This window comes from Equus quagga, chromosome 12, assembly GCF_021613505.1.
Source record: "Equus quagga isolate Etosha38 chromosome 12, UCLA_HA_Equagga_1.0, whole genome shotgun sequence".
In the NCBI taxonomy this organism is placed as follows: domain Eukaryota; kingdom Metazoa; phylum Chordata; class Mammalia; order Perissodactyla; family Equidae; genus Equus; species Equus quagga.
Genome location: NC_060278.1, coordinates 31,508,805 through 31,535,468, shown reverse-complemented (window position 1 = coordinate 31,535,468; position 26,664 = coordinate 31,508,805). Strand labels below are relative to the sequence as shown.

General features: G+C 46.6%; 1 protein-coding gene across 10 annotated transcripts in view; it reads right to left on the bottom strand.

The window, feature by feature from the left end:
* Positions 1 to 12,590: 12,590 nt before the first annotated feature.
* LARP4B (La ribonucleoprotein 4B) overlaps positions 12,591 to 26,664 on the bottom strand; it is a 90,066-nt gene continuing 75,992 nt past the window's right edge. For 5 of the 10 annotated variants that reach the window (XM_046678422.1, XM_046678423.1, XM_046678424.1 and 2 more), the window contains 6 exons: positions 26,406 to 26,657; positions 22,643 to 22,688; positions 19,832 to 19,981; positions 17,714 to 17,838; positions 17,511 to 17,619; positions 12,591 to 16,251 (listed from right to left, as the gene is read on the bottom strand). In XM_046678422.1, coding sequence (XP_046534378.1) covers positions 15,979 to 16,251; positions 17,511 to 17,619; positions 17,714 to 17,838; positions 19,832 to 19,981; positions 22,643 to 22,688; positions 26,406 to 26,657 — 955 coding nt within the window. In that variant the 3' untranslated portion in view covers positions 12,591 to 15,978. The remainder of the gene's footprint in view (positions 16,252 to 17,510; positions 17,620 to 17,713; positions 17,839 to 19,831; positions 19,982 to 22,642; positions 22,689 to 26,405; positions 26,658 to 26,664) is intronic. The other 5 variants (XM_046678425.1, XM_046678419.1, XM_046678421.1 and 2 more) reach the window with 2 other exon arrangements.

Here is a 26,664-nt window from a genome sequence, read left to right as displayed (position 1 = left end):
AAACTCCCAACTGCGTTCATAGCTCTGACCCCAGCCCCACCAGCAACAGCGTATTTTGTATTGAGAGGAAGGATGTGTTGTCACTTCTGTGCTCCTGACCTCCCTACTTGCCTGCCATGAGCATTGCCTCTGAGCGAGCTCTCACCGTGAGGAGGTGAGAGGGGCCAGGTCTCTGAGAGACACCTGCAAGAAGAAATCCATAGTGTACTGTCTGGATGGCCCGCTTATGCTGTGTAACAAATACCCCCAAACCGAGGAGCTTAACAAACACTTTTTCTCTCCTGCTCACTCACAGAGGTCGTGTGGGAGAGGTCCAGTCTGCTCTCCAGGGCAGCCAGCTTCACCTGTCCTCGTTCTGGGTGCCTGATCGCATGGAACCTGCATGTCCTCTCACGGGCGAAGAAGAGTATAGAGAATCAAGAACCAACTTGTAAACTCTGCCCCTCAGGTGACACGTCACCCTCCTTACTTTTGTTGACCAAAGCAAGACACATGACCTCACCTTACCTTCAAGGGGGCAGGAGAGTGGGGTCGTCTCCTGAGTCTGAGTGAATCTAAGAACTGAAGCAGAAAAAAGAGGTGAAACAGATGGATTTCGGAGTTTTCGCCAAAAGGAAACATGCTCTGATGCCAGAATGCAAAACATCAAAATTGGCTTTGAGTGGTTAGGGGGAGACAGTGTGGTGATATTTATGGCAAACACAAATATTATGCTGTAAAGTGGGTGCTGATGTAAGAAGAGACCCCTGGGCCTTGTCTGAATTTAATGCTCAGGCTTCCTTTGGGATGGAGACCCAAGATGGAGCCAGCGATGGCGGGCTGGGGGAGAGAGCTCCTGGCTCCGGGGCCTTGTGGCATCTCATCAGTGAGTCAGAGCAGATGGAGTGAGGGTTGGGGGAAAGTGCCTGCAATGCCTCCAGCTGCACGTAGTGGAGTGAACACTGAGCACCGGGCAAGGTGGTGGTGACAGCCCACAGAGGGCAGCATTTAAGAGCTTTTAATCCAAAGAGCTGTTTAGAATTCCTCAACGTAAAAACTCAATTCTTGCCACTGGATAACATTTCTCAGACTCTTCCTTTATAACACAAAAGAGAATGAAATTAATTTTGCTTTTTAGAGGCAAAAAGTTGTGCACGATGCCAAGAACCCCAAAGTATAAAGGGCACTCAGTGAAATGCGAGTCTCCTTCCCTCCCCTGCCCTCCAAACCCCTCCCCAAAGGGAACCACAAGTGTCTGTTTCTGCTGAAGCCCTGCTCGCCAGTTAGGAGCGTCACATCTCAGGTACTGGTGTGCACAGCAGAGGAGAGGCTTTCCTTTCTCCCATGGAGCTCAGTGACTTTTGCCTTGGGGCAGGATGTGCTAATGTTCATACCACACCCATCCCTCCAGCCCATCGCCTGCACCCAGCCTGGGCTGGTTCTTCTCCAGCTTCCATCTCCCTGGGTGACTGGACCAGGACCAGGACAAGGGGCAGTTTCCTGTGCACCCCAGGGCCTCCACACACAGGGACACAGGGTTCCATCTCCCCAGGCGACTGGACCAGGTGCTGGCCTGCTGGATGGTGACCCCGGGTATATGTGGCTCTGCTTGCTGTCCACAGGGGAGATAAACCTGTGCACACCCCAGGACCTGGCTGCTTCCCATTGGACTTCCTCTCATCATGTTCTTTTCAGAGACTTCACATCATCCCATGTATGCCAGTGACCGCCCCAGGCCTCCTCTGATCCTCCACCCCTCACTGCCAGCCCCGCTCCACTGTCCACACCTCAGGTGGCACCGCTGTCTCCCTGAGGGGCCAGTCCCCACAGATGCCCCTTTCTTTTGCTCCATTCACACCACATCCACTTGTTTCCCTGCTCTGTTTTCATGACTTCCAACCTTTTTTTCCTCTTCTCTTTCCAGTCTGTTCATCTGACAACTTGCAATGAACTTCCTAAACGTAAAGCTAATAACATCACTACTATGCTCAAAACCTTCCATGGCTGCCCATTACCCACAGGATAGAGTCCAAATCCCTCGGCGTGGCTGAGTCCTCCTTCATTTGGCCTCTCTCATCAGACCCACCATCACTCCCCCCGCCCCCCCCCCCTCCCCCCCCCCCCCCCCAGGCCATGAGCTGAGCTCCCTAACGCCCTCATATCTCTGCGCGTGACGTTGCTCCATTCCTCCTAGAATGATTTCTCCTCTCCCGTGGCCAATTCCACACATTCCTCAGGGCCCAATTTAACATTGCATGCTTCGTCTTCCTTGATTCTGCAGAATAATTTCTCCTTCCTCTCATTCCCACAGCATCTGCACCTTCCTCTGCTATCACACGTGCTTGAATATGCATGAATCACCCCAAATTCATATGTTGAAGCCCTCGCCCCCAAGGTGACTGTCTTTGTAGATGGGCCTCTCAGGAAATGATTACGTTTAAATGAGATCATAAGGGGCAGGGCCCTAATTCAATAAGGCAGATGTCCTTATAAGAAGAGGAAGAGATACCAGAACCGCAAACTGGTCCCTTCATTGCGGAAGCCATGCTGAAGGAGTCTGCTTTGTCTTGCTTGCTGTTTCGCTGTTTTGAGTAAATGACAATGTCCTGAGCTGCAGCGTAGACCAAGCCCCTGCCCTGTGGCAACTTGAGTCGTGACAGCAGTGTGAGATGCTGTGCTGGACAAGTGGCAGGATGTGAGGAAAACAAAGCCGCCACCCCAGCACAAGTGCGGGTCTTCTGCTGCGCTGTCCTCAGTGGCTATTCCATCCCGAAGGATGCTGGCTGTCAGCCTGAGTTTTAAAAGGAAGAAGGCGATCAGAATAGTTTTCCTGGGCAGTGAGAAGGCCAAGAAAAAGGCCACTTCTGTGACTCCCTGGACACCGTGAACTGCCGTTTTTCAGGCTGAAACATCATAATTTTACCCACTGGGGGCTGGTGCCTAGATTTCAGAAGACAGAACCGTGGCTCAGAACCTGAGACTGCTGCCTCCTAACCCTGACGACTTTCTTTTCTTGGAGGAAATACTAGGCATATTTAGAACTTCTCTGGTCAAGGGCACCTTGAAACTCTGTGCCGCCAAATCCGACAGACACATGCTATCCCACCTCTTAGGGCCTCAGCAGCCACCACTCCCTCTGAGGGTCCCCGAATATCACACCCCCCTCCTTCCCCTTCTGGCCTGTCTTTCCCACCTGTCTCTGATCTTTCCTCTCAGCTGGGTCTCTGCATGTTGAAACCACTGGGCTGCAGCTGTGTCCTCTGTCTGGCTCCTCCTGGGCGCGTATCACAGCCCATGCACTCAGTGTACGTTGACCACTCTCTCTGCGGAGCTCCAGGCTCAGGTTTGCTTGTCTGTTGGGCACCATTGTTCCACTCCGTGATTTCAGCAGCATCGCAAAGTTAAAATGGCCAGAATGGAACTCTTGTCTCCCCCTCTCCCAACTTGCTTCCTAGCAGTCTTCCTTACCCCAGTGAATGCATCACCATCTGTGCACCCAGGCGCTGAAGCAGGACTCAGATTCATCTCTGATGACTCATGTTCCTCCCACCCTACACCTGCCCGTCTGCTGGCCCCAGAGGGTCACCTGGAGCTACACTGGGCATCTGGCCATGTCTCTACCTGACGCCAGTCTCCATCCAATGTCAGTCTCCATCTCATTTCCCACAAGGCAGCAAGACTGGCCTTCTTAAAAAATAAATTGTTCCATTCAGCATTTATTCAAAAATGTCATTAAAGACTTTCTAAACAGTTCCAGGCACTGGGGAAACAGAACTAAACAAAATAAAACCAAAAAAAAAAAAAAAATCAATCTGTGCCCCAGTGAAGTGTGCACTCGAGGGGAGGCCAGCAAACGGCAAACAAGACACACAGGTGTGTCCCATTAGATGACAGTTGGAACCATGAGCAAAATACAGCAGGAAGGGGAAGGAACTTCTTGCCAGGGAGGTGGATTTTAAATAGGGTGGTCAGGAAGGTGACGTGAGAACAGAGGCTGAACGGAAGAGGAAGCCATCACACATAGAACTGGAGGAGTGGGGCTGCGGGGTTGGAAGTCTGCTACGTCTGAGGCACAGCATCGAAGTCGCACAAGTAACTCCAAGTGTGGTGGGCCCTTGGGCGGTCCTGGCAGAGCTGAGGCCAAAGGACCACGCTGTGGCTGTGTGAGGACAGCAGAGAGCCCAGCACAGAAGCAGCAGTCACTCCATTAATCGAGAGTAGGCAGGTCTGGGTCCTGGAGAAGGGACGCCAGTGGCAGCTTGGGGGGTTATGAGATTTCCTGATGTGGGGTGGGAGGGAAACGGAGCCATTGAGGATGAGTCCCAGGCTTGGGCTGTCACTGACTGAAAGGAGCAGATCTGTGAGAGAGTATCAGGAATTCAGTTGTGGACACGTTGAGTTTGAGTTGCCTTTTAGATATCTGAGCCGTAATGGTGAGCTGGCACCTTAAGGAGAGGTCTGGGGGAGACAGAACTTTGGTGGTCTTCAGCCTGTAGATGACACTATTTGGGACAAAGTAGGTCTTGTCACATGGGTGCTGAATCAATATATGAATGGATTTATGAGATATCCATTGTGGGCCAGGCAGTGCTCCTGACACTGGGGAGACAGAGGCATAGACACATAGACACATAGGAATTTGGGCCAAAAGCAAGTACACAAATTAGATGAAATATGAATAAAATAAGATGGGGACTGAGACAGAGGTGACCCGGGACTGCTGTATGAGAGGGTGGCCAGGGAGAGGTTCTGTGAAGGGTTGGTATCTGAACTGAAACTCGGGTAATGGGAAGACCAGTCATGCGAAGAGAAGGGAGAAGAGTATTCCAAGCCAAGGAAACACTGAGATGGAGCAAGTTGGGTATGTTTGAGGAACAGAAAGGAGGCAGGGTGGATGGAGCGAGGATGAGTGGTCAGACACAAAGCTGGATAGCTCACGGGTGAGGGACCTAGAGGCTACGCTAAGTGTTTGGACTTCATTCTATCATGGTCAATAATTGCAGGGTTTGAAGCCAATAACACCAAAAGGATCCCCCCAGTTGGTAGGAGGTGCAGCTGGAGGTGTCAGAGGACTGGAGGAGGCCAATTAAAAGGTGCCTGGAAGAGATAACTGAGGCTGAACAGAGCAAAGGGAGGCTTAGGGGCATCCTATGGAGGTAGAGCAGGCAGGGTCATCAGTGGATTAGATATGGGGAGAGAGACAATGGGATGAAGGACAGTTCAGCTTTTTGACTTGAGTAGCTGGGTGGGATGGTGATACCAGATGAGATGATGCTTTGCGGAGGAAACAGGGGCCTATTTTGGATCAGCTTTGGGCGTATTAAGTCTGAGATATCAAATAAATTCAGGTGGCCATGTCACATGGTCAGTCAGATATATAAGCCTGGAGTCTGAGGGCAGGCCAGGGTTGGGATATATCTGAGCGTGGGTGTGGTGGGTTGCTGCCTCTTCTTTCCTAACGGTAACTGGATGTGTCTGGGCCCCACCCCTCCTTGGCCCTATCCCAGATCCCCAAAGGTAGACCTAACTGGTTTGAAAGCCCATTTCCCTTGACAGTCACTGGTTCAAGACTAGAAATGGGTCGCAACTCTGGCCAATGAGATGAGAAATTTACTGGCAGCTTTGACATCCCTAAATGCCACACAAAAAGAAAATCCCTTTTCTTCCCCTGGATGCTAACAGGTCTGCCTACAGCATTCTTGCTCCCTGTCTGAGGAACAAGCTGACCCTGATGTGGCAGAACAGGGCCATGGAAAGGGCATGAGTCCTCGGGGACATCTTGAGCTCTGCACTTCCTCTTCAGCGACACAGTAAGTTTTATTGTTGTTTCTCCACGGAGGGGTTGGATTTCAAGTGGTATGGAAGTATCCACATTTCAATGAAGTATAAAGTTAAGAACCTTGGATGAGACTGCCCCATAAGAAAGTGTAGATATAGACAAGAAGACTCCACAATCATCAAGGTCAGGGAGAGAAGCCAGCAATAAACCAAGAGGGATTGGTCAGTGCCGAGGAGGAAGAAAAACGGTGGAAGTGAAAGGCAGAGCACCTGGACGTCAGCTGTGTGAGGCTGAGAGCCCCAGGAGTAGAACTGAGATGCTTGCATTTGATTTGGCCCCCATTCCATTTTCACTGCTTTACATCTGAGCTATTGTGAAAGCCCCAGAAATGTCTTTGGTTTTTGCTTTAGCAACTTTGGGTGCAGGGAACAAACTCATACAGCAGCCTTAAGAAAGAAGGCAGCTGGGCTGGCCCCATGGCGCAGCGCATAAGTTCGCACATCCCACTTCGGCAGCCCGGGGTTCACCAGTTCGGATCCTGGGTGCGGACATGGCACCGCTTGGCAAGCCATGTTGTGGTAAGTGTCCCACACATAAAATGGAGGAAGATGGGCACGGATGTTAGCTCAGGGCTAATCTTCCTCAAAAAAAAGAAAGAAGGCAGCTCATGTGACTGTAGCTGAAACTCAAATGGAGAGCTGATGGGAGATGCTGCCCTGGGCTTTGGCAAATCCATTGAGCAAAGCTTGAATTTCGCTAACCTCTCAGTTCAGGTGAGGACACAGAGAAGATGGTTCTCCAGGTGTACCTCATAGGTGACATGAGAACCTATGTTGGCTGCCCACACTTCTGGGTGGTCACACGTCCTCTTAAGTCCATACCCTCAGACTCTGTGAGCAGTCACATGTCCACTTCAGTCCACCCCTCAGACTCTATAAGGGGTACACGTCCACTTCAATCTGCCCCCTCAGACATCTGGGTGGTCTTAGTTCCCTCTCTCAGAGGGTCAAGGGTTAGAATCATTCCTTTGGAGAAGGCCTTGGGTGCAAGACTGGACCTGAAATGTGAAATGCATTCTCCCTTTGCTGTGGCAAGTTTTAGTGAGAGAATTTCTTGGGCACGTATTTGCAAGGCACTGTCCTAAATACTTTACATGCATTGTCTAATGCACTCTACTTATTAAAAACGTATTGGGTGCCCACAGTAGCCTAACATAAGCTAGCCAAAACCAAAAAGTGATCTGTTCACACATATACCTGAAGACTCCCAAGGCGGCTCTGACTTCAGTTCTTGTTTGGCTCAGGATCACGATGTCACCAGGTCCATCCTGTGTTCTCTAGGCTCTGCCCTATTTGTGAGTCTTTGTGACAGTTTCCTCATGGTAGCTCACTCTAGCCATGGCTCTGTCATACTTGTTCTGTCTCACATCCTCACCCTAAACCACCCAGAGGCAGAGGAGGAATTTTCAGGTCATGATCACAGAAGGAGCTCTTGCAAGTTCCTTGTGTCTCACTCACCTGCACTTGGTAACATGTCCACCCTAAGCCAATCACAGCGGCCAGGGGCATGGGATGCCCTCACTGGTTTTAGCCAATAGGAGAATATTCTAGTACCTGAGACTTGAGATCACATCACCCAAATCTGCTGAGAACGGAGGAGGGACAATTTCCTAAAGAACCTGGACACCAATGGCTGGGGCATGGAGTTCAGGTGCTGGGGATGCCACTTTCAAATGTTTGCTATGCCTTCATAATAACCACATGAGGTGGGCACTGTGAAAAATCCCATCAAAAAATTTAAAAAAACAGGCTTAGAGAGACTAAATAACTTGCCCAAAGTGATCTGTGAGGAGAGGATCCCTGTGTGAGGCTGCAGGGTTGCAGAGCCCACTCTGGCAAATACACCGTCAGGCATACAGAGCTGACTTTTTTTTAAAAACAACTCCTGATCTGGGACTTAAGAATCAGCAAATTAAGGGCCGGCTCAGTGGTTAAGGTCGCGCGCTCCGGTTCGGCGGCCCAGGGTTCGCCGGTTCAGATCCTGGACCTACACACTGTTCATCAGCTTTGCTTGGCAGCATCCCACATGGAGGAACAAGAATGACTCGCAACTAGGATGTACAACTATGTACTAGGGCATTGGGGAGACAAAAAACAAAAAGAGGAAAGACTGGCAACAGATGTTAGCTCAGGGCCAATCTTCCTTAAAAAAAACAAAACCAGCAAATTACAACTCTCAGGAAGGAAAAAAAAAAAAAGAAACAGAGGAACAAGAAACAGAGGGAGCAAATGGAAAACAAGTAATAAAATGGCAGACATATGCCACAACATATCAATAGTTACTTTAAGTGTAAATGGCCTATCCACACAAGATAAAAGACAGATTGACCAAGTAGATTAAAAAACAACACCCAACTGTCTGCTGTTTACAAGCAACTCACTCCAGATATGACAACAGAGGCAGTTTTGTTGAAAAGTAAAGATGGGAAAAGTGCATCTCAAACATTAAGGGAAAAGAAGAACAGGAATAGGTCAAATACAGCAAAACTTCAGAGCAAAGACAATTACTAAGGACCAAGAGGGAGATTACCAAATGATAAAAGCATGGATCCCACAAGAAGGCACATCAATCCTAAAAGTGCAGGCGCCAAACAAGAGCTTCAAAATACACAAAGCAAAAACTCACTGAGCTGGAATGAGAAAGAGTAAAACATAGATAAATCTATTACTACAGTTGGAGATGCAATTGAGAGAACTAGTCAGAAAGCAGCAAGGATGTAGAACTGAACACCACCCTCAACCATGAGGATCTGCCTGCCATTTATGCATGCTGAAGCACGCACTGTCCATGACACACGTTTAAGTGCCCATGGAATATTCACCAAGGCAGACCACATCCAGGGTCACAAAACACATTCAAGAAGACTGAGATCATAGTGTGTTCTGTGACCACAACGGAAGCAAACTAGAAACCAGCAAAAGACCACAGAAAAACCTCCAAACACTTGGAAACTAAACAACACACTTCTAAATAATCCATGGTTCAAAGAAGAAATCTCAAAGAAAAATTTAAAAATATGTAGAACTGAGATGTAGTTGAAGACGGAAACTTATAGCACTACATGCTTACATTAGAAAAGATCTTAAATCAGTCATCTTAAATTCTTTTCTCAAGAGCAAAAATAAACCCAAAGCAAGCATAACGAAGGAAAAAATAAAGGATTGGCAAGTTCCAGCTGTGCCAACCTGACTTGGGCACTAGTTCTGGGGTTTCTGTGGGAGCTGCTTGCTTTTTCTCTGGTAACTGAATTGCCTATGAACCAAAAGCACCTTTTGACCATCATTCTCCACAGCAGCTGGTGTGCCGAGTGACCACTCCTACACCCTCGGCAACAACTCGATTCGGCACTTCTCTCCTCCCACCCCGAGCCCCATGTTCGTAGCAGGGATGGGTTAGGCTCATGCGAATTTGGAACCTCTTCCCAAGATAAAGTTTTTCTTGGTGTGGTTTCAGTGGTGTTGGGCACAGGGCTGTACAGCAGCCCCGCAGGAGAAGGTCAAGGCTCTGACTCCTAGCATTTCTGGTTCCCAGTTAATCCCAGCTGCTAAGTGCTGGGAAACTTCCTTTGCCACTCTCTGCACTGGGTCCCTTAAGCCAGGCACTTGAGTGGGTAAAAAGAGAGGCAGCTGGGAGCTTAGCTGCTGCCTGGCCCCGAGTGCCAGGACCTGGAGTCCCCTGTGGGCAAGCCTGGGCAGCCAGCTCTAATAGCCGACATCCCTGGTTGTGTTTTCTTGATGTTTAGTTTGGCTCTTCTGGCTGAAAAGGAGAGAGACAGAGAGTCACTCCAGGCGACTAAAGAACAACAGGATTTATTTTAAGGCTGTGTGGAATGGAAGTGAAAGCTCTATGACGGGCTGTTCTCAGCCTTGCGGGCCACTGGCCTCCCTAGCAATCTCAGCCATGTTTCCCATGGTCAGCCACCTAGCTTTCAATCTCTCACAACTCAATGCCTTAGAGGAAGCCATGGTGAACCTGATCTTTTGGTGTGGGGATGCATCGCAGGTCACAGGGGAGGGCCCTTCTCAGTGTCTGTGGCTGCTGGGAGGCCCAGGACAGGTATAGCTAGATCTTCGTCTGTTCAGTCGATCCCAAACTTGTCCAATCACAATCATTTGGGTCTTAACAGATCTCTGGGCCTTGCAGCTGTAGTTCCTGGTTCAGAAGGGCTGAAATGGTGCCAGAAATCTGTTGGTTTTTTTTTAAGCAAGTACTCTTCCTACGGCCGTGGCAGAAGTGCAGAGCCCTCTTCGCATGGGGTAGTTAAGCCATAGTGCTGCTGCCTCGCCAGCCACCCTCAGAATGGACCCACTTTGCTTGTGAATGTTCTAGAGAGCTTTCACACCCTGCATGATAAACACACACAGAGGCATACAACTGTTCAATAAACAAATAATGAGTTTTAGCTATGCAAGGTGGCCGCCATGACTGAAAAGAAAACCTGGTCTCAGATGAACTGGATTGGAGGCCCTTGCCATGCAGGGGACAACTGCTGACAGGGCATCTCCATCTCTTGGACGCTCAATTGTCAGTCCCTGGGGCCTAGTGTTCATTCTTCCCCTGCCATGGAAACCCTTTCCTCCCTTAGTCAGTTTCAGATGCACCTAACAGGTAGCCTCCTCTGTAACGCTATCCCGACCCCCTGGGTCCAGCCAACCATCCTTCCCTTGTGACACCTTCATATTTCAGCTCAGAGCAGGACCACCCAGACTGTCCAGACTCCTGCTGTGGAGGACAGGGGCCAGGTCCACCCAGCTGAGCACTCAACGTGTTGGCTGTGCCCCACGGTCTCTCTGGTTCCACAAACAATGAAGCTGAGTGGGGAGGTCTTTGTGAAAGTCACCTAAATCCTCTTGCCATGCCTGTCTTTCTCTGACTTACTGTCTCACCTCTCCCGCCTCTCCATGGTGAACTTGGAATACAGGATGTTAAAGGGGAAATAAAGCCCCACCTACATCCCAATCTAAGCAGACCATCAGTTCACTTGGATTAGCAATGGCTCACAGCCCATCAGGCTTGGCAATACATGACCACCTGCTGGTGGTGCTTCTTCAACTGTCAGTTTTATCTAATGATTTAGATAAACATAGCATTTTAACATTAGTAACATATGTGGATATACCAAGGAATGAAATGCAACAATTTCAATTTCTTGTGGGGAAATTTAAATATTTGGGGTTCGGCTCTTGAACCACTCCCACAGGCATGGAAGAACACGCCTTGGCCAGCCTGCTGGCCTAAAGATGAGGCGCACATGGTGATAAGCTGGGTAAGACCCCACATCCCCCAGAACAGGCCTGGGTCCAGACCAGCCAAGGTACACCTCTGTGACCAAGTGCAGCGCAGTGCCAGCAGGGCCGGGGAGCCAAGCCTCCATCAGTCTCTCAATGCCTAACTGTCATTTTAAGCCACTGAGTTTTGGGGTGGTTATGTGGAAACAGCAAATCAACACATCACCCTATTTCTCGCTGAATTTCCTAGGGCAGCGCTGTGCATGGAGAATACATACTCAATAAATATTTCTTTAATTTAACAAATATTTACTGAGCACCTACTATGTTGCAGACAGTGTAGGAAGTACAGGGGATACAATGGTGATCAGGATGGACTTAATTCCTGCCTTCACTGAGCACACTTAATTATCACTGTGATGAGTTCTATGAACGAAATTCTTAGGAATGCAGAATGAAATTCTATGGCGTCAGCAAGGAAACAGAACTACAAACAGTACAGAAGAGAGAGACTAGCTAAAGATGCCTGCATATGTGGGAACTCTGTAAGTAACAAGAGTGGCATTACACATCAGTAGAAAAATAATAAACTAATTAATAAGTGATATGAGAAAAAGAAATTTTCCGTGTGGCAAAAAATAAAACTGGGTTCTTACCTCAGACCATACACGCACATACAAATCAGTCAATTCCAGATGGACTGAAGACATATATAGACATAAAAGGAGATTACCTTTGTGACTCCGGAGCAGGGAAAGACTTCATAAACAAGACCAAGACACTCAAACCATAAAGGAGAAGACTGATAAATTTTACTACATGATAATTAAAAACTGTAAGATAAAAGGTACTCCAAATAAAGTTAAGACAACTGGTAGAGATTGAGAGAAAATATTTGTAACATACATAACAAAGGACTGATAGTGAGAACAGATAAAGGATACCAAGTCAATAAGAAAAAGATAACCCAGTAGAAAAATGGGAATAGGATATGAACAGGCAATTCATAGAAAAGGAAAATCAGGCAATTAATATCTAATCGGACCATCTGTCCACTAAATTTATAATATACTAATAAGTTTGATCCATCTTCAGCCTTTTACTAGTGTTGGCATCATGATTATTTAGGAATAAGTCAATTAGTTTGTTTTGAGGCTCATTTGTGATCTGAAAACCACCATGACCCAACAACAACTCCAAGTGACTTTATGGAGACATCTCATGAAACAAGGCCATTTAACATAAGAAACAAAAGATCCTGACACAGGAATCTTTATTCTTGTGGTAAATCTTGGACTAATGAACTGTTTCCTTGTGAATCTTGATTTTAATGCTCACTCTGAACACCTCAGAGCACTAAGCCAACCGGGGAAAAGCCCTAATGCGGCATAACTCACACGTGTGTCGAGAAGCCATAATCCAAACACAGGCCAAGGCAACCTGCATTTCACTCTCATGTACACTGATGGGAAGAGACAAAAAACTATTTTTAAAAAAGATGCATTCTTGAAGAAAATTTTAATTAAAAAAATCAAAAGAAAAACTGAACAGTGCCTAAATCTTTATTTTTCATAACCTACATTTTTTTTCAAATTAGACAGTTTTACACTGAATGACACAAAAGGAAACTTAAATTACCAATAGTTTACATGTAAGCTTGATTCCAGTCTTAATGAAAAGAATTAGAACAAAAACAAAAACCTTCAAGAAAGCTTCCACATTACACTTGCGTTGTGTGAATTGGCAGCTGTTGGCTCTCCTTCTGTCTTCGATTGTCTGCTGCTTTCTGGGTAAGAGGCCTTGAAGTACATGGACCCTAACTAGAGCACACTGACGGCTGGTACAAAGACAGGCACGCACCTTCCTCACCTGCCGCCCTTGCAGAAACTGAGCCAGTTTTTAAATGTAAACTGCAGCGGTCCTGACTAACGCAGCAACATAAAACATCTTTTGCCACCTGCTAATGACAACCAGTGATGTGATTACAGGAAGGGCTGATCAGAAACATCATGACACTAACTCTTAAAAAGGAACTATTCTACTTGAAATTCATGTCTAGTGAAAAAAGCCAGATTCTCATATTTCCAGATGACAAGCATCACCTCACAATTTTACAAGTTAAAATGTCATTTGTGATTGCTGCATCTGATTCTATACCTTGAGATACTGCTGGGGGAAAGGAAAGAGTTAAATTTTAAAAAATGTACGAAAGCCACACACTACTGGCTGCGTGTGATGGAGCCGCTGTCTGTGTGCCGTATCACAGCTTCCCGCTGTGAACTCCCATTCCTTTCTGTGAAGGGACATCTCAGAGCAATGTCAGAAAGGTCGTGTTGTAGACATTATAGAAGTATTTGGCATATTACCTTTGCTTAATTAAAAAGGATGCTATAAAAATCACATCAGAGCGAGGTTTCAACTCTCGATGCAACAGACTGGCTGCAGGAGCAGTAAACACAGCACACTGAGCCAGCAGGGACGCAGCAGATTCCACCCTGCGCCTCTCAGGCACCGCCTGCCACACGATTGGCTGCTACCTCAGGGGCCCACCGTCATGCTGTCTGCCAACAAAGAGCAGATCGCTACAGCTGGCTCTAGCACACACCTGCCTCCAGGGAAAGGATTTGTCATCATTGAGAACCAGTGTCTCAGCTCCACAGGGTTTGTGATTTGGGGGATGATGATGGCTGACAACATCCGCTCCCTCTTCCAGCAAAGACTGCGACATTAAGGAATTCCTAGGGCTTGGAGCATGCCCTTCCAACGCTGTATACAGTACTCATCAGTTTGGGTGTAAGAGGTCAGTTATTCCTGATGTTTTAGTCAGCAGTCTGACAACTACAAAGAAGTAAAGTCCCATTTTCCTTTTACCAGCATTTGCAAACTATTAGCACTGTGTGTATTTCTAGGTACTGAATGAAGGAGATGGTCAAATGCACCAGGGCGCCTTTCCCTCTGGCAGGGGAAATCATACTCAGCTATTCCAGATTTAAGCAGTAGATTATTTTTACTTTCCCTTGCAGACCCTGCAAGTGTCTGCTTTCAATATTATACTTCAAAACCCTTTCACATCAGCTATGATTAGTACATATTTACATACTTTTAAGAAGAGCATGAAGACATCTGAAGGCTTTAATAAGACTTTCCATTTCCCTTTTGCAGCAGCAAAGAGGCAGAATCAGTTCAACACACCGGCATAGGAGAAAAAGGAAAAAACCTCAACAAATTAAAATAATATTCAAACCACAACATTTAGTTTATCTACATCCAGCTCAATAGCAACATTTATAATATATCAATAATTTTTATCAGATTTTCTCTTTAGGGTACCTTTTTAATATGTTCTGATTATTTACAACTGTACAGGCAAAGCACACACTCCAAGTGCACATATTTAATACAGTATCGACTATCCGCATTTACAGGGCTTTCAACAATCTGAAAAAGGTCAACTGTTTAAGATCTTCAAGGTATATTACAAACAATGCTGCTAGTTCTCACACTACCGTATGCTTACTCAGTAAAACTAGCGCCAGCAGATCCCACGTAACTGAGTAACTCTGTACTCGACTCATGCCAACCCAGGGGCCGGTCTCCATCAACTCTATGCTGTCTTATACAAAAGTTAAGGCAAAGTCATTTTCAAGTTTAAATAAAATTCAAGTCTTTAAATATTGGATGGAAATAATTTTTTTAAAAAAATCCTCAGTCTTATTAAATAACATTTTGTGGAATAAACTGTATGGTTACATTTAGCAGGAAATAGTCTTATTTTAACGTCTGCTGCTTAGAATAATCAAAGAAAAAATTTAGGCATTTTAAAACAAAATAATTTGTATTTAACTTTATTATAAACTGCTAGCTTCAGTGCATGCGTGTTCTTCCGAGCCCAGCACACCCAGGAGGGCTCAATGAGACCCTCATCTTGGAGGTAAAGAGAGCGGGAGTTTTCATCCTCCACCACCAAAGGGGCACCACAAATACCATTCTCTCACAGTTATGCAACGTCTCGGTCTGCGTGCCGATTCAGAGGTACGGGAAGGTGCCCACGGGAGCTGACTAACATGGGGGAGACGCAGGAGCCACCGTGGCTCCCACATCCTCCCTGCTAGCTCGTGGGAGCAAGACAACATCAGGGTACAACTTTGCGATAACATGTCAGTGGGCAGCAAAGTTTATGTTTTCATTTAATTCTATTCACACTGTGCTTTGAATTTATCTTACATAATAGCCACTTGAGACTGGAGTGAGAAGCTGGTTACTGCTTGCAGTACATCAAACTTGAGGTTTCAAGGCTCTCTTGGGCGCTCTCTGCAGGCTCATTTTGCCCCATGGATCAAAAACGGGCTATACTCTTTAAAAAAAAATGCTAGAATCACTTGTTAGGATTCTGAATGAAAGTATAACTCCCAGGCCAGGGTGTGACTCGATCTGACCCTATGCCTTCTCCAGGCTCCACTTACAGCGTCGCCTCATGCCCTCAATCCCACTGTCCTCAGCTTCACCTGTCGGTATGGACATCTTAGAGATATGCACTTGCTAACCAGTTATTTTAAAAAACGAAGTAGCATAGTTCCGCTTAATTTAGAAAAACTCACTATATATAGCTTGCATTCATAGCCACATGGAGGCTTAATAAAAAATATCAATTTGTTAGGATAAATGCATTTTCTATCCTGAAAAAAATCAGACTTATGCATCACCTCCAGTTAAGCACCAACCTAAAATAAGGTTTATATTAATTAAATCCTGAAAAATAGATTTTTTTCAAGAGGGGGAAAATCCGACTCATAGAAGAAAAATAACTTGCAGGCATCTCATGGCCTCCTCTCCACTGCAAGCTCCTAACCAGCGGCTCATTCTCGGTCCCGAGTGGGACAGTGCTTAGTTGTGGCGACCTCAACTCCTCGCAGCCCTCCCAGCCCTCGGCGTTCACTGGGGGGACTTGGGAGGGGTGCTCTGTTCTCTGTGTGGACGCTTCCCTGTGGCCGGTGGCGAAGGCCGGCGGCCCGGCGGCCTCCTCTGGTCTTTGGGTGGTCCCGGGTTGGACTTGGGGGTAGGGGGCTCTCTCTCAGGGAGCTTCTTTTCTTCCTTCCCACAACCGACAGTGTTTGGCTTTTGTTCTTTTTGGGGTTGCAACGGGGACACCGGAGGCTCTCTACTCGTCCTCTGACAAATCTCCGCGTAGCTGGGTTTTCGAAATTCCTGGGAAACAGACATAACTCTGGGATGACATGCATAAAATGACGTCTCCAGTGACAACATGTGAAAATAAAGTTCACTTAAGGTAAAAGTAAACAAGTTCTCAACCGTAACCAGATCTCCACATTCAGAGTATTCTGACTTTTAAAAAGGTCATAAGTTTCAACAAAATTTTGTTTCCCTTGCAGTACAACTTTCCTTCCAAGATACTCTAGAAATATCTTGTAAAAAAAGGCTGCAACTAGAGGTGGTATTGATATGTAAAGTGCTGACTGAACTCTTCCCAACGTTTGACCTTTACGGATTGCTGAGCCTCATGGAAGCCTGGAAGGAGGCCTAAGAACACCAGAAATCCCCAGAAAAGGCAACATCTGCTTTCTCTGCCCTTGCTTCCTTCCACACACACTGCCACTCAGCACAGCCCAGGTTTCCTGGAATGCTAGAGAAAGGCACAGCCCATCACTTAAGGTGAACTTCAAAAATTATCTTTGAAAAATTTTTGGGCACATCTGAAAACTACAGAGGGCTGGAGATGGGGGTTCAGGAAAGGTGAAGACAGAGTTAAAAACTTAAAAAAAATTAATAGGGTTTTTGGGTACGTAAAAGCATGAAGATTAAATGACCGAAGAAAACAGAATAGTAAAAACTATTTCACCTGCATAAGCCATTTGCTAACTTAAAAATAATTTTTTAACCTAAAAAAATGTTTTTCTTTAAAGAGTCAACCTGGTGGACAGTAAAGGTTTAACTCCCAAACGAAACGAAACGACAAAGCTCACGGAGATCAAACTGAGGAGAACACAAATCAGAATAGAGAGGCGGACTGGCCCCTGAGGGAAGGAGAGGAGAGGGCTGGAGTAGTGCGCAGGCCCACGCGGGGAGGGAGCGGCCCCACAGGAGCGGGAGGGCAGGGCTGTGCCTGTCTGTCCTCAGTGTCTGCTACTGACAGCACACGCTACACGACCACAAGTCCTACAGAGAACAGGAGCTGGCATCTTCTGACTACTCAAAAAGAGAACTGTGCTCTAGTGGCACTGAAATAAAGACACCATGGCTGTGTAACGAGAAATAACCAGGCAGTAAGGTGAAAATGAATAGCAAAGATCCAAGGTATTCTGTACAGAAAGCACAACAGCACACACACAAGTAAAAACCCATCAAATTTGATTTTACTGAGAATAAGCTGATGCAGAGAAGGAGCTCTGTCTTTCTCCCACACGGAGAGCCTCCATGGGGTGGCGGGAGGTGGTTGGGGCACGTACCGTGGCAGCGCCGTTCACCTGCACCGATTTACTTGCAGTTGTAGTCAGGGTAGAAGGAAGTCTGTCCATACTTGGGGTTTCCCTCTGCTTCTCGACCACCTTGGGATCCCTGTAAAAATGCCACCCAACATTTGAATCTCCTGCACACTGGGGAGCAATTTCAATCAGTCAACATGGAAGTGTGACAGAAGGCAGCTACTTACTCGGGTAGGTGGGTGGGGGAAGGGGAGCGCGCACAGGCTGCCGACACAGTGCAGGGGGCTGGCACTGAGGGCTCTCGGGGGGTCACTGCGGGAGGAGTGTTCGTGCTTGCATCCGCATTGAGGCTCTGAAAATCATCAGAATAACAGTTACATTTGTGTAGAGAAGCATTTGTCAGATCTTTGTCATAATCATCTTAAATACACCAATGATGGCAACAATCTGATGGCTTCCCATCTTCCTCCTGGGGGTGGAGGGGCGGCTGTGCCGGGTGCTGACTGAGTGGACCCTGCAGAGGAGAGCAGAGCTGGCAAACACTGGCTGCACAAGGAAACCACCCCAAGTCTGTCCTGCCTACAGAGCCCTCACCCGTCTTCCCTGACATCTCAGGCCCTTTCTTCCGTGCTTCTATCATAATTAGCAACAAATTTGTTTTCTTAATTGAATACGCATCAAAAACATCTTATCCATCTGATATTCCAGCGCCTAGTACAGCCTGGCATATAACACCCAAATATCTGTTAAATGTAGAGCTCCTAACACAATTCAATGACTCAGTCTTATAACTAAAATCAAAAAGATCAACGCCTCCATACTGACATAAATTTGAGTGCCTTGAGGTGGGCAGGAGGTGCTGACAGCAGTTCTCACCTGAATTCCCCAGAAACCCTAGAAGCAGGTGTGTTAACTCTCCCAGTTTAACAGGCGAGGAAAGTGAGGCTGAGAATGTTTATTTGTCCACAGCAATGAGGCAAAGACCTGACTAACACTAGATGTTCTTACTCAGGCTGGTGACCCTGATGTGCAGAGATAGCTCACATATGCACAGTCTTCTTCATGTTGTGTAACTAACAAAAAAGGCAGGAGAACAAATAAATAATTGGAAGTGTGATTAAGCGCAAAAAGACATTGTCTTAAAATTGTACTTTTCAAAGCAGGTAAGTTCAGAAATGAACTGAAACGAGAGCTTCTGGAGGGAGCGAGATGGATGGAATGGCACTACGTCTACACCTGTCCTCAACGGGGGTGACCAGAGACAAGAGGCCCTCCGTGAGAACCACGATCTTTCAAGATTTCATGCTCAAGGTTGGTGGGAATGGAAAATATCTTTTTGTAAAAGCTCATTTAATCCAGGATGTTGGGTCCTGACATGCTGGAACGTAGACCACAGCTGCATTGTGTGGGAGGATAAGGAGGACTAAACCCCTGGCTTTATAAATCTCACCGTGAGCCCTGGCCTGGTGCCTGAGGGCTTCATGGTGCTCTCTGAGAGTAGACGGTTTGGCCGCAGCTGCAGTGCGTGCCTTTCCAATCCAGAGGTGAGAGGATTCTGATCCCTGAGATCTGAGGGTAGCGGGCAGGGTGGTGGTGGATTTCCAGTGGAAAAAGACAAAGGGCGACTGTGGTGTGCAGCCACGCTGAGAACTCGCCCGGGGACACATTCTCCCCGCCTCAGCTCAACATGGCATTGCAGGGCACCTCTGCCTGGCTAAGAACCGACAGAGCCATCAACAGCACTCCTGGCAGCAGGACAAATCCCTCCTTAACTCGTCAACTACAGCAGAACCCAGAAGGAGCACTGGAACTCACACCCTCTGGCTTCTGTAGCTCAAGCTGATTCTTGGGATTGTCATCACTGCAGAAGAGTGAAAACAACGCATTTAGCAGCCTACAGAATTCACCCAAAACCACCAGTATTAGAGTAAAGTTATTCCGGGCTCCTTGTTATTCATGTAGGTTACCAAAAACTGTATTACTTCTGGTACAATCCAGATTTCTCTGTTTTATTCTGCTGACTTGTAAAATAATGGCAAGTCCTGAATAACAACAATATAAGTGCAATCTGAGTTTCCAGGGTGAGAGAAAGCATCTGTATAGCATGCCACAGCACAGGTTTCCACCTCTTACCCTGGCAGACAGGCAACTAAGAGGGTCCAGTCCTGGGTTCAACTCTGACCCATCCACTCAAAATCTGTGTGACCTGTGCAAATCACTTAACCTCTCTGAACCTCTTCTGAGTATGAAGAATATTATATATGTAAAGAGCTCAGCAAGGTGCCAGGCACGAATCAGCACTCAGCAAACGTCAGTGACTGTTAAGCCTGTGATACGTATCTTACCCTTTCTTTTGATGATCCTATCAGCAAGCTAGACAAGTCCTCTGTCTTCAAGTGGCCTGCTGCCCCAGGCAGTGGGGGGAAGTTGGACAGCCCTAATTCGAAGCTCGGAGACGGAGGCTTTGGTGGCGTTGGAGACTGAGTTTGACTCCTCTGAAAGAGAAGAACACCCATAAAGTTGCCCAAGTGTAGACACACAGTGCAGAACTAAGAAATACAGCAGAAGGCTAAGGCCAAGAACCTGCTCTCCAGCCTTCTCATTTCTGCATCCATCTGAAAAGGCAGACAGATGTTCCAAACATACAAACACTTCATCTCCTTCATCAGAAGAAGAGCTGTAAAGGTGAGACCTCAGGCTGCTGCCAGCCATGATCCAGCACACTGCAATGGAGCTGCTTCTCTACGACCACAAGACCCTGCAGCCCCTGGACCACCATCAGCCGACAAAGGCCTGGTAGGACCCAAGTGTGCAGCTGATAGCAGCAAAGTGACAGCCACAGACAGGGGAGATGCTGTAAAGTCACTCAACCCCACTGCTCACAAATCAGAAGAGCCCGAGTCCAGACATTAACTAACTCAGTCATCTCCAGACAAGTTTCATGTTATCACAGAACAGCTTGTAATCTAAGTCATGGAGGAGACAGTAAGAGAAAAAAGTGCCACTCTCTCAACTCTACACCTTATGTAAGAAATTTACAAAGATTTCCATTAAAAAAATGGTTTAACAAAAAAAGAGTCTTCAAGTTATCTGAAAATTAACTTACTGAAACCCTTTATATGTTTAAATCACTATGTAGAAACATGGTATTTAATAAGACATTCCCTGACTTCAGGTAGACTCAGCATAATATCTGAGTGTACTTTATAAACCCAAGATCTAGGGCGAAAGGCAGTGATACGTGTTTTATCGAAAAACTATCAACTTGCTTTAATAAGCTAGAAGTCATTTTATAAGTGTCCAGTTCTTGGCTGAAGGAGTCAGGAACAGGAGGGGGAAGTGAGTTTGTGTTCAGGTGGAATACAGGTATTTCTGGGAGAGGGGTGGGCTACTCTGACTAGAAGCAATGCCCTCACGGGGCTCATAACTTGAAAGGGCCAACATTTCCCAGAAACTTATTTCCCTACAGAAGTGGAATGCAGAGAAAATCTGTCAGAACTCAAGTGAGAGCAGGTTAAAGGTAAAAATGGACCCAAGCTGGCAAATTCCACATCTCTTCTGGGCATCCCCACCTGTTTCTCTCTTTATTAGGGTGTAGGTGCCGGAGTTCAGCCTCATTTTGCTCAGTTAGGTGCCCTCAGAACTAAGCCTGCACTTGTTAACCACTTGGCCGTGGGACACTCCCTATAATTCAGCGCAGCTCTAGGTTATGCAGACACCATAATCTCAAAGCAATTTTTAGACGCTTTATTTTAAACACCTGCATGTTTCTGAGGGAAACCCAGGTTTCCAGATGATAAGCATTTCTAGGGAGAAAGACTTACTAAAAAGTCACTAAATCTCGACCTTTAGGAACAAAAGAGGCAGGCAGTAGCTGCCCAGACACAGCAGTCACAAAATGGCAAGCCGACAGCTTTAGGTGGCATGCAACCCATCCCTGGTCCTACGGGCTTCAGCCAACTGCCCATACGTTTGTTGCCCATCTCTAGGCTGAAGTCATTAGAGGAGCCTAGTGTGGTAACAGCTGTGGTCTCTTTAATACATATACCTGCATCATGTGCCTGGGCTTCTAGGTGGCTCCCAGGTATGAACACATGAATTAGGGACACAAAATGAATCAAGATGGTAGCAGGAAAAAATTTCACTTTTGAAGGTGATGTAGTGACCAATGGGAATAACTTGTGTAAGGTAAGTAATATCTGAAGAGATATTCAAATGCTAGTCTTGTTAGTCCAAATGTTACAGGAATTCATTAATTCCAACTAGGATCAACTGATGTAAACTGCCTTACCAAAGGGTTCACCAAAAACTAGGCTAAAGTAACCAATAAGGCAGGATTATGCGTGTTTCTTTATGACTAACTTGTACTAAGTTCTAGACAAACAAACTTTCTCTTTTGTGATGAGAAAGCATATACCAATGGTTCAGGGACTGGACCAAGAACTTTCTCAAGGTCTTTGCCAGTCTTCTAAGTGGGGAATTCTTCATGTGCAAGTCCATGAAACATACTTTCTCCCTTCTGCGTCTTCACCAATCCTGGTAACTCTGCCAGGATGTTCTCCCACCACTTCATGTGGAAACGTACCATATGAGCCCCATCAAAGCCTGTGGAAGCATTATGCATAGGAGGAACTGTTTAATCAACCCAAGCAGACGTGAGTACGCCCATGGACTTCTCACTCACATAAACCCATCACTTAATTTTGCATTTGTCCTGAGCATAGGCTACAGCAGAACGCAATAATGCTTTCTACATTGTGGGTACAAAGTAAATCATTTTGAATGAAAAATATTAATGAACTAATTCCTACATGAGTCCAGTTATTTTATGGTGTATGGTTACCCACCCAGAAAGAACTCTGGACACCTGTAGAGAGACTAGAGTCTGTGTGTATGTTCTTGGCAGCATCATTTGCACAGCGCATGCACACATAGGTACTATGCAGTAACACTCAGGCAACTAGCCACCACCTTCCCCTCTTCAGAGCATCTAAAATGTTGGTTATTACCTAATGGATATCATGTTAAAAGAAAATGTCTTTTGAAAAGCTCCTTCTCACATCTTAACCTTTACTGATTTGATTAAATCCCATGTTTCTTTAGTATAAACTAGATTGAAATGTCTTGCAAAAATGACATCGGCTTGATGTACTCACTGTAAACTTTTCCTCCCTTTTCTTCCGGTAACCAAAGGAATTTTTCCTAGAGGAGAGGAAAGCAAAAGACCATTAATTTTTTCCACTCAGAACATTTTCTCAAGTATATGGATGTGCAGACATACTTGTCTTTATTACTTTATACTCTTTTGAAGATGATTTTCGATTCTAAAATCTCAACCTTAAGAAGTACAAGCAGAGTTAGCCCTGATGGCCTAGTGATTAAAGTTCAGTGCACTCCACTTCAGCAGCCTGGGTTTGGTTCCTGGGTGCGGAATGACACCACACTTGTCTGTCAGTAGCCATGCTGTGGCAGTGGCTCACATAGAAGAACTAGAAGCACTTACAACTGGAATATACAACAATGCACTGAGGCTTTGGGAAAGGGGAAAAAAAAGAGAGAGAGGAAGATTGGCAACAGATGTTAGCTTAGGGCGAAAATCTTCCCCACCAAAAACAGAAAAAAAGAGGAAGTACAAGCAAAACACAAAAATTTTATAATAAAGGACTAAAACTGATATCTAAATACATAAATAAAATAAAAACATTTATTAAAAGAATTATCCTAGTGGCTATTTAGAATTTATCACATAAATATTTGAATATCCATTCTGTCGGAATGACAAGATGTATAAAATCTGATAGTGAACTATAAAGGTCAACTGTTAAAGAATGGTAATGAAAATTTATTGACCACTGACCAGGGGAGAGCTCTGGACCTGGGTTACAGATGGCTGAACAGCATGCCGACCGCCTTGGCATCACACCCCAATAAGGAGCATTCCCAAGAGCCAGTGTGCAAGGGGATCTTCCCAGAGAGCAGAACTTCAAGCAACATATTTGCTGTCCACCATGTCTGGACACAGAAACGGCTGAAAGTACAGATTTACACTAGTTCTCAAGCAGGGGAGCTAAAGACCTGGCTAGACGAGAGACTCATGAAGACAAGAACTCAAAGTCTGACAATAAAGAGACCTTGGGAGGAGACTTAAGGAAGGGACATTGTGAAGACATCTGTGTTGGAGCCATCCACTTTAGAAGAGATCCCCAACAAGTGGGTGACAAGTGGTGGTGTCCAGCCTCTTCCCTGTCAGCCCAGGTGCATAGTAGTTACACTCGGGCACCCCAATGCCAAGGCTAGCCTGCTTACCACTACTGACGGTGCCCAGCCTGGCCCAGGGGGCCAGTCCTTCTCTATCCTGGAGGAGGCAGAAGCTCTGCGTGCCACTGGTCTGTTGGCACCTGTCAGTGGACCCTAAGGAGACGCTGCCTTCACCCCATGGTGCCCATGCAATGCTGTTGAGACCCATCCCACAGCATGAGTGGCGTGTGCCCCACTCCAGGGAGCAGCTTCACCGAGGAAGACTCAGATGCAAGGCTGAGGGGTCGGCAACAGCTTCAAAGGATGGTCCTAACTCAAGAGATGCAGCATATGCTTTGCATGTGACCACACCAGCAAACACGGCCCCGGCACCAAACAACAGAATTGGGAGGGACTCTTCACTATCACACTCAATATTCCACCAGTATGATTTCTGGTTCCTGTGCCCACCACTTCGAATTTTGGTGGTCTGGCTTAGTTCCCCAAAATGGAATGCTCCCATCAGGTGACATAACAGAGATAGCCGTCTGCTCAACTGGGGTTCTTCCTGACACTGAACCTGGCTAGGTGGCTGCCCTGTGAGCTGCTGTTACATGGCAGGTAAGAGAGCCATATGTAGTCCAGGGGATTTCCTGGGGTGCCTTGGACGGCTCCTTATTGCCCAAGAGACAAAGTTACTGGAAAACGAAACAAAAACCAGAAAAATAGGCGTCCTGGGGGGTAGCATGGCCACTGTGGCTCAGGTCCTTCAGGAGAGAAGGCGGGCATCACCCTTCAGCTGAAGAGCCCTGGGCACCTGATGACTTGTCTGGAGACAAAAGGCACAAGGAACAGAGGAAGGAGCCAGGTGACAGTATTGACCAGGGCTCCCCTGACAGACTGTTCCTTGCAGCTGGTGTAGACCGGTGCGTAGGCTGAGCTCTCTCCAGTCTCACTGGTGCTGGTCACAGTCCTCAGGTGCACACTGTTGAGGTGGGAGTCTCTACTGGTTGCGCAAAAGCATAAAGTCGTTACTGCTGTTTGGAATTTCGAATGCTGTGGGAGGACTGCATGTGACTACATGGTCAGAGGCGGGCATGCTGGCTGACTAAATGCTCCTCAGCACATCTGCCTTCACCCTCCTCTGTGACACCGGGTGGTGTTCTGCAGGACTCGTCTTCCCACTGCCAGGACACTCCTTGTCCAGTGTTTCCCAACAGGGAGTGCCACAGGAGGAGGGTCTAGGAACTTATCTTCCTGGTGGTGCTTCTTCTGCACTGTCCCTCAACCAGCACCATCTAGCATGGTGGCACGGCCCTTCCTTAGGGTCTGGCCTCAGCTCCGCAGACCCTGCTCCAAGCCTCTTTGTCTAAAAACCCCAAACTTGCCTACTGTCTCCCAGCCCCACGAATGGCAGCTGCCTCCTGAAGTCACTTCCTCTGTATTTCCTCGGTGTGCCCCTTTGCCTTTCAGCCCTCCAATACCAGTCAAACCAACTTTCTATCAAATTTCCTGACGATGTGCAGTCCTGCACCAGTTCTCCTGCAGCCTGCTGCCTTCAGTCACTCTAAGTCCATCCTACAACCCTACCAAGGCTGACCATGTGGATTTAACCACCACAAATGTGATGGACCTCTGGGCTCCTCACACTCCCAAACTGCACTGGAAACATATCGTGCCAGGAAGGCAGAGGAACCAACATTATTGGAGCTTCTGCATGTCAGACACTGTGCTGGACATTCAGTATAGAACACAGAAATATTTTCATCTTAAGTTTTCAAAGTAGGTTAAAAAAAAAAAAAAAAGCTTAGGTAGTTGAGCACTACCTAGTTAATTATCAGAGGAGATTTCCTTCCTGACAGCCCGTACTGAACTAATCACTGAGAGAACAAACTGATAAGCCAGCTTCCATCTGTCAACAGTGGACAAGATGTCACTGATTGGACGCTCACCCATCCATCTTTTGGATGATGACCCACCTCCATCTTTTCTAAGCCCACCTCTCTAGTGGAGGAATAAGTGGCAGAAGGCAGACAGCAAGCTGCAGCAAAGGAAAAGTGAGAAGGGGGCAGACACAGCCCACTGTCAGGATGCACGCTAACAACCCCGGGTAATGACCACAGATAATGTGGGATCAAGGATGGAAATGAGCTAACTCTCCCCTAAAGACGGCCAACAGGTACCACTTAACCATAACAGCACGTGTTTATAAACAAATTTAGTACAAATGGAATTTAAACTCTGGTCTGCCTGGCCACACAACTCATTGCCTGTCCACTGTGCGACACTGCTGGCTGGAAAAAGAGCAAGGCTGGGAACACGCGGGCCCTCTACCCAGGCAGCAGCGGGAGGGGATGCGAAGTGAGACCAGAGGCTCACAGAGCATGGAGTCTGCTATATGTCGAGCTCCAAATTCTCCACAAATGACCGTGACCTAACATGGTTCAACTCCATTTAGTGATCTGATTGAAGAATTTTATATTACAAAAAAAAAATAAAACTACTTAAGTCTCTGCTCTAAAACCAACTCTTCTGAGTAACTATATAAAACCTTTGATGGCTACAGCTTTCAATCTGATTTTCTGTGATGCATTTGAAAATAATGATTATAAAACACACCTAAATTAATGGAATAGTTTATAAGCACAAGTACCTGTCCAACAAAAATTCTGTGTAACTCACCTTCCTCTACCCAAACCAGGAGAGGACTCCAGACTGCTCTGTTCCACTCGCCCAGTTCCAATGTCTCTCTTAGCATAGGTGGGAGGGTTCTGTACCCGTGTTCTAGGTTGGCCTGTCGGCCTCGTTTGTGGGCTCCGGACACCGTTGAGTAGCCGATCCGCAGTGAAGTTAAATATCGAAGGACTTTCTAACAGCCCGGGTCCCCTCTCTGCACTGGGAATGGCATGGCGTAGATGAGACTTACTAGGATTCCTATAAA